Raw genomic sequence first — 15,038 nt, forward strand, 5'->3', positions numbered from 1 at the left:
CAGGAGGAGGAGTTGTGGGAGTCCGGGCCGAGGGAGGCCGAATGGCGGCCGGGCGGGCGGGGAAGAGGCTCCTGGGCGGCCTCCCACAGGCCCGCCTCCTCCTCCTCCTCCGTGGGCGCGCAGCTGCCGGGCTTTACTCGCGAGGAGGAGGACGCTCACCTGAGAAAGCTCCATGAGGGACCAGAAGCAGCTGCAGGAACAACGGATTGGGTCCAAATGGGGGAAGGAGGAGGCAAGGCTTCTTCCTGCGCGCCAGCCTCCCTTCTGGATCGTGTTAGCGAACACCTTCCACCCCAATACAGTGGCACCTCGGGTTAAGAACTGAATTCATTCTAGACATCCCTTCTTAACCTGAAACTGTTCTTAACCTGAAGCACCACTTTAGCTTATGGGGCCTCCTACTGCTGCTGGAGCACGATTTCTGTTCTTATCCTGAAGCAAAGTTCTTAACCCAAGGTACTATTTCTGGGTTAGCGGAGTCTGTAACCTGAAGCGTCTAACCTGAGGTACCACTGCACTCTCCTTTTCCTCCTCATATTGAAATCCTGCCCCTCAATGAGGCCAGACTTAGAGGCACAAAACGTTGAGGGGTCTGCGTCCCCCTGCCAGAAAAACAGCACTGGATAATTCCCAAAATACAACACCATGTATTGCAGCAGCAAAGACAGTGGTACTTCTGGTTACCGTACGTACTTATCGCCAAAGAATGGATGCTTTTGAATTCTGGTGCTGGAGGAGACTCTGGAGAGTCCCATGGACTGCAAGAAGATCACACCTCTCCATTCTGAAGGAAATCAGCCCTGAGTGCTCACTGGAAGGACAGATCCTGAAGCTGAGGCTCCAATACTTTGGCCACCTCATGAGAAGAGAAGACTCCCTGGAAAAGACCCTGATTTTGGGAAAGATGGAGGGCACAAGGAGAAGGGGACGACAGAGGACGAGATGGTGGGACAGTGTTCTCAAAGCTTGAGTTTGACCAAACTGTGGGAGGCAGTGGAAGACAGGAGTGCCTGGCGTGCTCTGGTCCAGGGGGTCACAGAAGAGGCGGACACGACTAAACAACAGGAGAACGCTGGTCTCTGGATCGGTGGGCCACGAGTCGTACGGAGTCACGGGATTGGAAGGGCTCCCATGGGTCATCCAGACCAACCCCGTCATGCAGGGATCTCAACTAAAGCATGGGGTGGGGAGCTATTGGACTGTTTTTATTTTTACTGTGTTAGGTATTTTGTGGTTTTATATCTCGATTTTATTCAGTGAACCGCCCTGAGACAATCAATCAGTCAATCAATCAATCAATCAATAAAGCAAGGAAGCAAGCAAGCCTCTGTACTGACAAATTGCCATTCAACCGCCCCCCCCTTAAAAACCTCCATGGAAAAGCGAGTCCACCGCCTTCTGGCCATGGGCGTAGTCATGGGGAGGGGACAGGGAAGGGCAGCTGCCCCACCATCAATAAAAAAAACATAGCAAACTGATTTTTTGCCCACCCCCAACAAAAAAACTGCCTCCCCCCCCAACAAAAATCCTGACACCCCCCATGGCTCTGACGATCAGAAAGGTCGTCTTGATGTGGGTTGTGAACATGCCTGCCGCACGGATCACCTTCTCAACCCAGGGCTCCACTGTATATTTGTCTGTGACACCCCATCTTCACCCACCATTACAGTCTAACTCAGAGTACAGAAGTTAATAGACATTGTTACTTCGGTTCATTCATTTCAACAGACTTGAATAGGGCTTAGTTTAATGCAACCGATAGTACCAAGGAGCAGGGGGTTTTAAAGCCCAGACCAGTGCCTGGAAAGTGCAAAATGAAATCTGGATAAGCTCAGAATAGACTCCGTGAATTTTATGGACCTTACTTGCTTGTGTTCATTACAGCTGAGTAAAGCGCAGCTGGATACCACCCAAAGGTAGCCACGTGGGCCTGGGCATGTCTACTCAGAAGCAAGTCCTGTTGAATTCAATGGAGCCTGATCCACCTGGTTTTTCTCCCTCCCAGCCTAGGCTGGCTCTAAAATGATGGAAAAATTTGAATGGATATCTGCAGTGCTAATCTTTTTCTCTGCTTGTGGACAAAGGGAGAAAAGCCTACAGGGTTTTAGGCCCTGAAAGCCAGTGTATAAAGCTGTTGCGTAACTGCATAAATAACTAAAATAAAGGCAGAGCAGTCTGGGTTGAGGTCATTTGGTAGAATCCTGTGAAGGGGAGGAGAAACAATGTACAGTATGAGACCTTTGACCAGAGTCCAGGAAAGCCTTGAAACCACACAGTTGCCACAGGGGGAAGGAGTTGAGGTAAAAGGTTGCAGGTCATACTGAAAAATATTTCTGCAAACTTAATGTTCCACCATGTATACATTATCTTTGCAACTCATTACCAATTGCAACTCATTGTTGTTGTTGAGTCGTTTAGTCGTGTCCGCCACTTCTTGATCCCCTGGACCAGAGCACGCCAGGCACTTCTGTCCTCCACTGCCTCCTGCAGTTTGATCAAACTCATGCTAGTAGCTTCAAGAACACCATCCAACCATCTCATTCTCTGTCGTCCCCTTCTCCTTGTGCCCTCCATCTTTCCCAACATCAGGGTCTTTTCCAGGGAGTCTTCTCTTCTCATGAGGTGGCCAAAGTATTGGAGCCTCAGCTTCACGATCTGTCCTTCCAGTGAGCGCTCAACTCATTACCAAACTTAAAACCATGGAGAGACCTGGTCTGAACAAAGACATTGGATTCTTATCTCATTATACATGACTAAGCCATTTCTCACCTTCTCACCCCTTGCCTTTTCCTGTAAGACCTATTGCAGTCGTTAAGAGTCGTCAACAGGCTCATCTCAGCTATCTGCCAATCACCCATTCCCACCACCCTTCTGAGTAATACCCCTCCCCACCTTCTCACTATATAGAAGGATCTGGCAACTTCTGTTTCAGTGTATCTGAAGAAGTGTGCATGCACACGAAAGCTCATACCAAGAACTAACTTAGTTGGTCTTTAAGGTGCTACTGGAAGGAATTTTTACATTATCTTTGTATTTGTGGGGTGTTCAAATCTTGTAAGATTTGTGGGAACTAAACAAAATCAGCACTGGGAGAAAACCAGCAACATTAATTGGATCAGCGAATTGCTGGTCTTGTATTGCTTCCACAACAGTACCTGTTGCACATTGACATTAATGGACCTAAGTCAGTCAAGGTCATTAATTTCAATGGGTCTACTCTAACCAAAATTAGTTGACTACAATCCAGCTAATCCAGGCCTGTCAACTGGAGCCTGCTGCTGCTGTTCTCCACTAGGAATGCCCTCTGAGATACTGTAGTCATAACAATGATAATAGACAGCGTAGTGCTGAGTGGTATCGCTTCTCTTCAGACTCTGTTTCCTACAACACAGAGAATAGCCAGAATGCAGTGGCGCCTCGGGCTAAGTACTTAATTCGTTCCAGAGGCCCGTTCTTAACCTGAAACTGTTCTCGTCCTGAAGCAAAGTTCTGAACCCGAGGTACTATTTCTGGGTTAGCCGAGTCTGTAACATGAAGCGTCTGTAACCCGAGGTACCACTGCACGTAAATCAGGCACGTAAATCCCTGCCGCGTGGCCGGGGTTGGACTAGATGCCCCTCGGGGAAACGAGCCCCGCAAGCCGCGCTCGGGCCCAAGCGGCCTCTCTCCGGATTGGAGGCCCGGGCGGGGGGCGTGGCCGCCGTGGCGCCGCGCCTCCCCATTGGCCGCCCTCGAGGCTCTCCGGCCTCTCCAAGATGGCGGCGCCCAGCTCGTTCCTCAACTGCGAGGAGTACGCCGAGTTCCAGGTCGGAGGCGCGGCGATGGCGGCGGCGGCGGCGCGGAGGGGGAGCGGGAAACGGGGGTGCCTCGTCGGAGCGGGAGGCCCGGCTCTGCCCTCACGACCGGAGAGGCCTCTGCCTGAGGGGGACCCAAGAACCGGCTGGCCATTCAGCCCGGCGGCAGCGCCCCCTTCCTCCTCCGGCCGAGGGGCGGCAAGGGCAGGCAGGGTCGCCCGGCTCCCGCGGCCTCGGAGGGGGAAGCTGGGTCGGGGCTCGGAGCCGCCCGGGGAGAGGGAAGGGCCGCCGGCAGTTTCCGCACGTGCCGCTGGGAGGGCGGCCGGGGAAGGAGGGGAGACCAGCCCTGAGCCGAAACCTCCGCTGCCCTGAAGGAGAAGAAGGAGGAAAAAGGCTCAAGGAAGGAAAAATCCCGCACAAATCCGGAGTGGAGCCTCTTCAGACGGCTGGAGGGCGCCTTGTAACGCTTCTTTCAGGCAACTCCTGCAGCCAAGCTGGTGCCAAATATTATTATTATTACAGTGGGACCTCAGGTTACAGACCCCGCTAACCCAGAAATAGTGCTTCAGGTTAAGAACTTTGCTTCAGGATAAGAACAGAAATCGTGTGGTGGCGGCAGCGGGAGACCCCAGGCCACTGTATTATTATTTCCCCAGCCACTCTGAGCGGCTACAACAGAATACAGTGGTACCTTGGGTTAAGAACTTAATTCATTCTGGAGGTCTGTACTTAACCTGAAACTGTTCTTAACCTGAAGCACCACTTTAGCTAATGGGGCCTGCCGCTGCTGCGTGATTTCTGTTCTTATCCTGAAGCAAAGTTCTTAAGCTGAAGCACTGTTTCTGGGTTAGCGGAGTCTGTAACCTGAAGCGTATGTAACCCGAGGTCCCACTGTATTAGTAGTACAGTCATACCTGCTTCAGGTTAGGCAAATTCAGGTTGCACTCTGCAGCCACCCGGAAGTAACGGAGCGTGTTACTTCTGGGTTTTGCCGTGTGCGCATGCGCAGACCATCAAAATGACGTCACACTCAGGCACAGAAGCGCCAAAACGTGACACGTGCGGACACGGGTTATGTTCACTTCGGGATGCGAATGGGGCTCCGGAACGGATAATAATAAGCGATAAAAGATCAAACATTAAAAGCTTCCCTAAACAGGGCTGCCTTCAGATGTCTTCTAAAAATCAGATAGTTGTTTATTTCCTTGACATCCAAAGGGAGGGCGTTCCACAGGGCAGGTGCCACCACCGAGAAGGCCCTCTGCCTTGTTCCCTGTAACCTCACTCATTTCCCTGGTGTGTTTTTTTTTTTCTTTTTCACTCTTTTTCACCTTAGAATCAACGTCTCTGTTTTTCTTCTACAGGAGTTGCTCAGGGTGATGAGAACCATCGATGACAGAATAGTCCATGAATTAAACACCACTATTCCAACAGCTTCTTTTGTAGGAAAAGTTGATGCTAGCAAAACGTGTAAAGAACTTCATCAGTCGGTAAATGCATTTGTTGCTGTTCTATTATTTGTGTTTTGGTTTTTAACTCATAAAATGTTACCAAGTGGTAATAGGCATGTCACTCATTAATGCCATGCTACATAGTGACTATGTTTAACTACTTCATTCTCTGGAAGGAGATTGTTACTGCTTTTGTCACTGTCAAGAGGTAGGTTCAGACAGGGATAGTTTTAAATTATTTTAAAGTCTAATAATAAACAGAAGTACAAAAAAAAATTGGGGTAAACCCTAAGAGATAGGAGGAACACGCAAAACAGATGAATAAGGACTGAGCATGCTTAGTGGGCACAAAATTCTGAGAGGCTTTTGTGGGGCAGGGGAGAAGGAGGATGGGGGATATGGACTATTCTGGAAAAGAGCATGGATGACTGGAACTTGGAAACCTATGCTGCAACATCTTATTTCAAGCTTCGCTTGTAATCAATAATCCCCATGACGAGTTAATAATACAGCGGTGCCTCGCAAGACGAAAAGAATCCGTTCTGTGATTCTCTTCGTCTAGCGGTTTTTTCATCTTGCGAAGCAAGCCCATTGACGGATTAGCGGATTAGCGCTATTAGCGGCTTTTAGTGGCTTATCGGCTTATCAGATCAGCTGATAAGCGGCTTAGCGGCTTAGAAAAAGGGGGGGGAGGAAAAAAACCCCGCAGGAACTCACAATACATTTTCGTCTTGCGAAGCAAGCCCATAGGAGATTCGTTTTGCGAAGCACCTCCAAAACGGAAAACTCTTTCGTCTAGCGAGTTTTCCGTCTTGCGAGGCATTCGTCTTGCGGGGCACCACTGTAGTTAACCATAAATCTGAAAAGACCAGCATTGTGAATGTCTTAGAAGCATCAGAGACTGTAGTGCAGTTGAAGTTAAGCAAATTGGAACTATCATTCCCCTGGACAGGATACCAGTGGGAGTCCCATGGAACAGTAGAATAGAATAATATTTAATAATAATATAAACTAAAAAGTTTTACCTTTCTGTGTTCTCTCTCTCTCTCTCCATGGCCTCACTTCCTTCAAGAATGAGTCTTGTAACTGCCTCTCACTCACACTGCCCCCTTCCTCCAAATACTGTCAGTATCTTTCAATGCTCCTGTCAGTCTCAGGCGAGTCAGTACCAATGTTCTCAATGATCTGGGCCTTATCCTGTATGAAAAGGAATCTGTCCCCACCCCACTTATGGTCTTAGCGCATATCTAAGACAGCCTCTTAAACAGCTTTCTGCATTTTAAGTAAATGAAATTGAAATATCTTAAATTGGCTTTCTGTCATTTTAAATAGCATTATATTATGGGTTCAGAGGCTCGCTCTTCATTTGCTTGTTTAGTCCCTTTAGCAGTACTCTTAACAAGGATGTACAATAAAAGTTGAGTCTATATGCTGCTGGTTACACCAGTAAGAATTCATTGTCTGCCATGTAAAAAGGCGAGAACCTTTTTACACATCAGGCAATGAATTCTTACTGGTGCAACCAGCAGCATATAGTCTACCCTGGAGAAGCAGCCTAAGGAGCTCTTGGAACTTCAGGGTACATTAAAAGTTGGAAAAGGTAGTTCTGAATGTATCTCATGTACAACATTTAAATATGAGAACTGTATGTTGCCACTCTCCCCTCCACTTACCATTTCAAAGAAAGTGAACAGGAGTGGAACCAGTTCATTAAAGCTGTATTATTCTCAAGCAGTGAGGATTTCTCTCTAGTATCTAAATTGACAGACTTTTTCCTTGCTTTCTGCTATAGCAGAAATTTTCCATTTAAATTTCTGCATAACCTCTAGGGTATCACTGACTGCACAGTTACTGGGTGAGCTGTAGGTTTTCTGGCTGCATTTGTGAGTAGGAAGGCGAGAAAGCTGGTTGGGAGTAAAACGATCTTGTGGAACATCCACTGCATGCACGTTGAAAGATTTACATTCTGTACAAAAATCATTCCATTTATTCCTTGCTTTTAACAGGTGATTGGATAGCTGACTCTTTTCTTTCCACTGTTTATTTAGCTGGCACAGGCTCATGAAAGTAGAGAGAGAATAATCAAAACCTGTATTGCCCAAGCTTCCAGTGTAGTAGAATCTTTGCAGGAAGAGAGGAGGAAATCTCTGGAGGATACGGCACTGTTAAAAAGGCTCAGGAAAGAACAGACAAAGGTGAGTGGAAGAGTTTTAGGACTTATTTCCTTGGTATTATTATATGAAAAATAGTGTACAATTCATAATCGCAAGCGGAAAAAAGATAGTACAGTGGTACCTTGTGTTACATATGCTTCAGGTTACAGACGCTTCAGTTTACAGACTCTAACTGCTAACCCAGAAATAGTACCTTGGGTTCAGAACTTTGCTTCAGGATGAGAACAGAAATCATGCTCCGGCAGCAACAGGAGGCCCCATTAGCTAAAGTGGTGCTTCAGGTTAAGAACAGTTTCAGGTTAAGAACGGACCTCCGGAACGAATTAAGTACTTAACCCGAGGTTCCACTGTACATGCAGGTCTTGCTTACTGAACGTAGGCCTTTCTGTCTGGCCCTTGGGAGATTTCCCTGGCCCCTCTCCCTCTCACCAGTCCCATCCTTTCTCCTCATGCTGCACCCCTTACCAACACTTCGTGAGTGTTTTGCCTGGCTAGAATATCCCCTTGAGCCCTGATGACGCTTCTTGCATTATCATGGAAGGAGGCTAGAGGGTGTGTGCGAGACTGTGAAGAAAACAGCCTACTGTACAAAGGCAAGGGAACCTGCCCCTCCGTCCAAAAAAGGTTCCCCATCTCTGCTTTGTGGTCTCTTGGACAGGAAAAAAAAATCCCCTTCCACCAGATAAATGTTCTAATATCTGTTCAAGGCCAGGCTCCCGATACCTATGTTAAATTCACATATTTGCATGGAAAGGTTCGCTTGCTGGATGGTAAGGTCTGGACCACTACTAGTTAATGTTCTGGGATCTTCAGTGTTTGTCGTAATGTTTTTATTTACACAAATAAATGTTTCAGCTTCTACATGGTTTTGCTGGATGATAAAGAACATGATCCCTGTCAGTCTGCTGCTGATAGGAACCCATCCATCTTGCCAAGCTCCTACTACAGAGAGTACTTATCTTCTTTCCTTTCTCCCACAGTTGAGATTAATGCAGTCAGAGCTGAACGTTGAAGAAGTGGTAAATGATAGAAGCTGGAAGGTATGGCATCCTCTTGACTCGAGATTTCGGATCTCTGTCTGAATATTTGTTTGATGCAACACATTAAGACTGTGCTGAGATGAAGCATGATGATGCAGGCTAGGTTAAAATAAGGAGCGGAGTAGAAATACTGTGAATAAGCAGTTCTCAAACTTGTTTGGCCTGCTGCTCCCTTTTCAGAAAAAAATACATACTCAGCGCATTCTGCAAATCTACCTTCTTAAGCAAAGAAACAGAAAGATGCAGCGACAAATTTGGTTCTTTTATGGATCTGTATTTCTACCTACGTCCTGCAACATAGTAAAGAAAGATGTTGTAAATAATCTTGAAGCTTGAAATTATAAAATTATTTATAAAAATCAACCATAGTATCATTCGCACTACACACAGAAAACTAAGATAACGAAAGATAATATTAAAATAAAATAAAATATTAAAATAAAATAAAATAAAGAATAACATGTGTCAGCTCTGACAACATGAAAAATAATACTAATGAGAAGGATGAACCTGGTGTGCTGCTATCAGTTTATTAATGTTTGGTTTTGCAAAGTGGACTAGGCCCCAGGATTAAAAAACCCACGGGGCAGAGCAGAGTGAAGCCTGCCGACTCAGTCTGGTCCACCCCAGGGGCAGATCCAGCACCTCAGCCTGCCTGCCATTGGCTGAATAGGCAGGCAAGCTGCAATTCACTTCCTGGGCTTGAGGGAACCTGAAAAGGGTTCACCCAAACCCAGGTGTCAGGCTTCGGGGGATCGGATCCCTCCCCCGGTGGCAGTAAATAAGCAGATCAAACAAAAGGAGCGTTCTTACCAGTTGGTTTCTTGAATAATCACAGTGAGAGACAAAGGAATGCATCTCTCTCTAGAAATGGTGTTGCTCCCAGTAAAGGTTCACCCGCTCTGTCCCCCTTAATCTACGTCACTCCTATGCCAAATAATCTGACCTTATTGTCACTGCACTCTCTGTTCTATCACTTTCAAAAGCCTGTCTAGTCTTAGGCGAAGGGGGGACTCTGCCAGCCATCTCTCTCCTGGCGTTTCCTCTTCTAGCTGTTCCTCACCTAGTATTTCCCAGCTTTCCCCCTCTGGACTATGCCCCTCTGCAAACCACTGTTCTAAACCAATACTGCCAGATCGTATAAAAATGTTTGGAGGTTCTTCTCCTTGCCAAAATCTCAAATTATGCATGATTTTCTCTATTAGAGCTATATTCCAGAGTGAGTGGTATCAGGCGTCCAGTTTAAGATTTGGGCTGTTTCCCATTGATGTGCGATTACTGGAGGAGGAGGAGGAGTAATAATAATATATTTATACCCCACCCATCTGGCTGGGTTTCCCCAGCATTTTGCTCCCCAGCAGATTAGGTGTTTTGAACATTCATTGCACCCTCACTTGTATTAACAATATTTATTTCAAGAACCAATCCCTCTGTCTTGGTGTCTTAGGTATTTAATGAACGCTGCAGAGCTCATTATAAGCCTCCGAAGAGTCAGTGATGCAAAGGAGGGGGTGTCTTCCCCTGAAAGTGAACTTCAATCATGCAAATAAGAGAAGAAACGTGGAACAAGCCGCTTGGGACCTTTTGAGGGGGGGAAATCAGATCTGTGGGGCTCAGCCCAGTGAATCGTTTTGCTAATTAAGATAAATCAACTGCTATTTTGTATGGAAAGAAGTCTTTTTTATTAAAGAAAAGAAAAAACCAGATGGAATGTGATGCCAGCATTTTAACTTCAGCATTTCCAGATCTACAAGTATCCTTTAGACAGGATGAGAGAATAATGTCTCTATCTCTTCTTGGACCAGAAAGTTTCACCTTTTTATTTTGGTTTCTAGGATGGCTAAATTTGGGCTGTATCATCTGGCCTGGTTCTAAAACTGGCATAGGTCTTAAAAGATTACTGCTGTGATAAAAGGAAGTTAATAGGTAATACTTGATACAAAGTGGGAATTTACCTTTTAACTACATGGAGCATTCTGTAAACAAATCCAATTTTGACTGGCGATGTAGCCAGTTTAAACTGTGGACTCCAGTTGCAGTCTGACATATCCAATGGTGCCAGTTGTGAATTGCTTTATAGTGGACACTTTTGGAGTGTGGATGTTGACATCTATATCTTTTTGGCTTGGATGCTCAAATAATTTGAGAGTGAAAGATATTCAACTCATGAATTTGCTACATGAAGCAAATACTGAATGCCTCTCATCAATTTCACGGATGACATGCCAATGCGGACAGACCTATAGGTAAATTCACTTCATATCATGTTAACTATAACTCTCTCTTTATAAGTGAGCTACCAGGGAGTTACACAGCATAATTACTCACCTGCGGAAATAGCAGATTTCCCCCCCAATATGTCAACAGAGTTTTTGAAATGTAAGTCCTATTGATCAAGTTCTAGAAGAGTCACAGTTCTAATTTGTGGGAGAGAAAAGTGTGTGTGTGTGTGTGTGAGAGAGAGAGAGAGAGAGAGAGAGAGAGAAATTGAACTTGAGAGAATATGCCTTCGTTAGATGTAACTGTCTGATATTCAAATAAAGGAAATTTACACTGCTTGCCACCTGGACAACATGGCAGGCTTTCCAATAGTTCTATCCTCATATAATTTTGAATACAATTCTTTAATGCCATTTTAAATGTATAAAATAAATTTTCAAGCACTATGCCGTTTTGCTGACAATTTTCTAAAAGCTTAGCCTTATAATAAAGCACAAATACTATCTAATTGGCTTGTTTTAGGAGACCAAGAGATTGCCTTACTCTCGTCATGAGATTCCAGTGTGAGGGAAATTGGCTCTGAAAAGCACGCAGAACACATGGTTACACTCTACAAAGTGTGTAGATCTTTCATTTCAAAAGCCATCAAGGTGTATAGAAAGCAAAAAATAAAACCCTGCCATAATTACCAACATTCCAGAGTCGCAATACAAGCCTCTCACTGTGTGATGACTCAATTTCCTAAACCCACCTATGCATAGAAACCTTTATGCGCTCCCTGACAAGACGCAGCTGCTTCAGATTCGTTTTTTTTTACATCCTATTATAATGATTAATTCATTATTTAAAAATCCTTTTATCAGGAAGTAGAGGTTGGATTGTAATTATTTTAATTAAGACCAATTATATTTTTAGCATATGGGGGTAGGATTTCCTGTAACGAGGGTTTTCTGGGTTGGCCTGCCACACACCTCACCTTAGCTCTGAATTTCCAGCAAGTAATGATCTAAACTGAAACAAAAGGAAGAACTGTAGAAACACATTTTTTAAAATAAAGAAGAATTGAATAATCCATACCCTTTCAGGGAATGCTGTACATTCCAGATAATGAATGGAACCTGTTTATAATGTGCCAAGACAGACGATAGAAGCAGATACCACACATCCAAGCCGGTGTCCTTAGGTCCTGTGTAAAGTCTGCATGCCTTTATTTAAACAGTACTTCATTTCCAAACGTAGACTTGGATTTGAAAATTGTGCAAGCGGTTATTTACTTGGCCCACTGGAATGATGTTGTTCTGTGAATATATGAGTATTCAGAGATCATAGGGTTAGGAGTTAAGATTGCTTCAGCCAAAGCAATTTTGTTTAGCACACATGTGCATTAATAAGACAATGGAGGTGCTGCATGTTTCAACTGCAATGCCTCATGCAATGGTAATCATTGCCCTGTAGATCATTCAGAGACCCTGTTTTCACCTTCATGCAGCTGAAATGCAGAGGAAAGTACCCAGGTGGGGGCGATAGAGTGTGTCCTCTTGATAGCATGTGGCGGGCTCCCATTCTGAATGAGCACAATACTGGAGCCTTCCCAAATTTCCCAGTTTCATGTGATGTGATGGGTTGCGAGTGAGCCATGTGGCCGTCTTGTCTTTTTCTTTTGACAAGCTATGAAATTGCTTGGTGTCTGCATAGCCTCCAGGCCGATGGACTTGATTTCCTAAGCTGAAGAGTTTTATCTTTTGGTTCTTTACTTATTTCATGGTTCCTCACTTTCTGCATTTTTATGTGCAAAACAGCTGAAAGACTGCAATCCTTTTGTAGCTGCTGGGGATCCAAAGTGACAGAGGGAAAATAAAACAAAACCTCTAACATTGGGCTTTAATGCCCATAACAGGTGCTGCATTCTCTGAATTCTTGGCAGCCCTGGTTATGCTTTTTAAAAATACACATATTGCAAAACGTCACAAGGGTGCTTTTTATTTTACCTGTTTTGAAAAATGAGAGAACTTTCTCTAAAATGTGGTAACATATTTTCTAAACTGTCATTTACAGTTAGGAAAGGTCACCTTTGACAATTTACCTTCCATCAAATGGGAAAATACAGAATTTACTGTTGCAGAACCCTATCACAACCACCCTGGCCAAAATACAGTATCAAAGTTTTGAGAGGTGTCAGCATTTTGGAAGATTTAAGTGTAAAAGGCTTATTTAATGTCCGGGGGGGGGGGCCAAAACGTGTGGCCCTACTGACACGTTCAAACCCTCCCCCTTCACTTCCTTAATGCCTAAAAGTTGCTTAGCTTTTATCAGCATTGAGGGGTTTTTCTATTTTAAAACTATGCACTAGTCCTGGGTTTTTCTATTTGGAATGACCTTTGGGCCAGACAAGATGTGACAAGAACACCCATGTTGGTTAATCATGTGCTTGCCCCATTGAGTCATAAAAGCATGAGGGTGGGGTCTAATTTTCCCAATAGAAAAGCACCAAAAAGGGAAGCTGATCTCCTGTCCTCCAAGTTACCTCCCTGTGTGTCATTGCTTCAGGCATTCTCTTCTCAAGTCCCAGCTAGAACAAACTACCCGACTTTCCCTCAGTTCAATTATGTAGACTGGTGTTTCCCAAACTTGGGTCTCCAGTTCTTTTTGGACTACAGTTCCCATCATCCCTGACCACTGATCCTGCTAGCTTAGGGATGATGTGAGTTGTAGTCCCAAAAACAGCTGGAGACCCAAGATTGAGAAACACTGATTTAGACCAAGTTGACAAAAGCTATTGATGGCTAAGAGCGGCATGCAAATAGATCTTAGTAGTGTCCTCCATTTCCATCTATGTATAGAAAAACTGAAGTCAAGAAGGTAACTGGTTGGAGGCTATAAAATCTACCTTTTTCAAAGTTGGTCTAGCACCTGTCCGTGAGAAGCTGCCTTGAGGTTGGACCAAGTACTCTACAGTCTCGTTTCAGGAAAGCCAGGGTGGAATAGTGATAAAATAAAAGAAAATAACTAAGGAGATCTGGGGCCAAAATTCCATGCAGCCACAACTCCCTGGCCCGTCTTTAGGCCACTCATTCTTTCAGCTGAACTTTCCTTACAGGCTGGTTGTGCAGATAAATTGGGGTGGGAGGATGCTATCCTTAGTTCCTTAGAGAGAATATGTAAACATTATAAATTAAAAACCCTGTGATTCTAGGCCAAAAAACTTGTTTCACAGTTCCATTGGCAGGTTGTGCCTTCTTCCTTTTAATGATTCTCAGTGCTTGTCTTTCTACGGCGTGGGCTCTCATGCAATGCTTAATGTCATTGATGTATAGACTCGGAATTGCTTGTTTAAATAATGCCCAATCATTGCTCTTCAGATACTATTAAATTTGCCTGAAGTCTGATTTTTTAAAACACACACGGACAGAGAAAGAACTTAATTATCTGTGGTATTGCGAAATGGTAACCAAAGCGCTTGAATCTTTCGCAATGTAGAAGATTTAGCCTTGCCTCTCAGTAAACACAAAGAGGATAGGAATGCCCAGTTTATTTAAATGCACAGCGCAGTCCTAATCTATGTACACAGGGATGGAAGAGTCTCGCTGAACTCACCTATGTACAGGATTTCAGCCTTATTCTTGTGGCACCTTGAAGACCGCCAAAATTACTGAAGGATAGCCCACTTCCATCAGATGCAGGTAACCAGCATCTGATTGTGTTGAGAAATCACTTAGTTTTTAAATTGCCACATGCAGCCCCCATTTCCTCATGCTGTAAGAGATTTTAATTATTTCTAAATAAAAGACTGGTCATCTTAATTTAGGGTTTTCTGTAGGGTAACAGAAACACAAGCCAGCTCTTCACATTCTATAGCCATTTGTTTCATAGGACATAAAATGTGCAACAACTGCCCCTTGATCCCTATCCAGGGCAACACTGAAACTTCACATAGAAAGCCAGTGACTGCAGCTCCCAATACATAACTTCAAAAGTCCTAGATGTGGTGGGTTTTCATGGACCTCATTTTAGTTCTTAGGCTACATCAAACAGGTCAGCTATTGTAATTTGCCAGGCTGATACCAAGTGGGCACTGGTACAGAAAAAAGCAATAATAATAATAATAATTTTATTACTTATACCCTGCCCATCTGGCTGGGTTTCCCCAGCCACTCTGGGCGGCTCCCAACAGAACAATAAAAACACGATAAAAGATCAAACATTAAAAACTTCCCTAAACAGGGCTGCCTTCAGATGTCTTATAAAAGTCAGATAGTTGCTTATTTCCTTGACATCTGAGGGGAGGGCGTTCAACAGGGCGGGTGCCACTACCGAGAAGGCCCTTTGTTAGTATGTTTTTTCCCCCTCCCATAGCAAATA

The 15,038-nt window shown here is 44.6% G+C and overlaps 1 protein-coding gene across 2 annotated transcripts; it reads left to right on the forward strand.

Annotated features, from left to right (window-relative positions):
* The first annotated feature begins 3,683 nt into the window (after positions 1–3,683).
* On the forward strand, positions 3,684–10,163 carry MIX23 (mitochondrial matrix import factor 23). 2 transcript variants are annotated; one of them, XM_083482043.1, is made up of 5 exons: positions 3,684–3,806; positions 5,159–5,284; positions 7,294–7,440; positions 8,400–8,464; positions 9,907–10,163. In XM_083482043.1, exons 1-5 carry the CDS (start codon positions 3,756–3,758, stop codon positions 10,007–10,009), a joined length of 492 nt encoding a protein of 163 aa, XP_083338169.1. In that variant the 5' UTR covers positions 3,684–3,755; the 3' UTR covers positions 10,010–10,163. The 2 variants fall into 2 exon arrangements, with proteins under 2 accessions (XP_083338169.1, XP_083338168.1); XM_083482042.1 differs by having other exon boundaries at positions 3,685–3,806; positions 8,400–8,459.
* Positions 10,164–15,038: the final 4,875 nt, after the last annotated feature.

The sequence above is a fragment of the Podarcis liolepis genome (assembly GCF_965112155.1).
Source record: "Podarcis liolepis genome assembly, chromosome: 17".
Taxonomy (NCBI): Eukaryota; Metazoa; Chordata; class Lepidosauria; order Squamata; family Lacertidae; genus Podarcis; species Podarcis liolepis.

Coding starts and splice junctions, on each gene's coding strand:
- MIX23 (XM_083482043.1), top strand. CDS start 3,756: ATGGCGGCGCCCAGCTCGTTCCTCAACTGCGAGGAGTACGCCGAGTTC. Junction 5,285..7,293: donor GTAAAGAACTTCATCAGTCG/GTAAATGCATTT, acceptor CTGTTTATTTAG/CTGGCACAGGCTCATGAAAG. Junction 7,441..8,399: donor TCAGGAAAGAACAGACAAAG/GTGAGTGGAAGA, acceptor TTTCTCCCACAG/TTGAGATTAATGCAGTCAGA.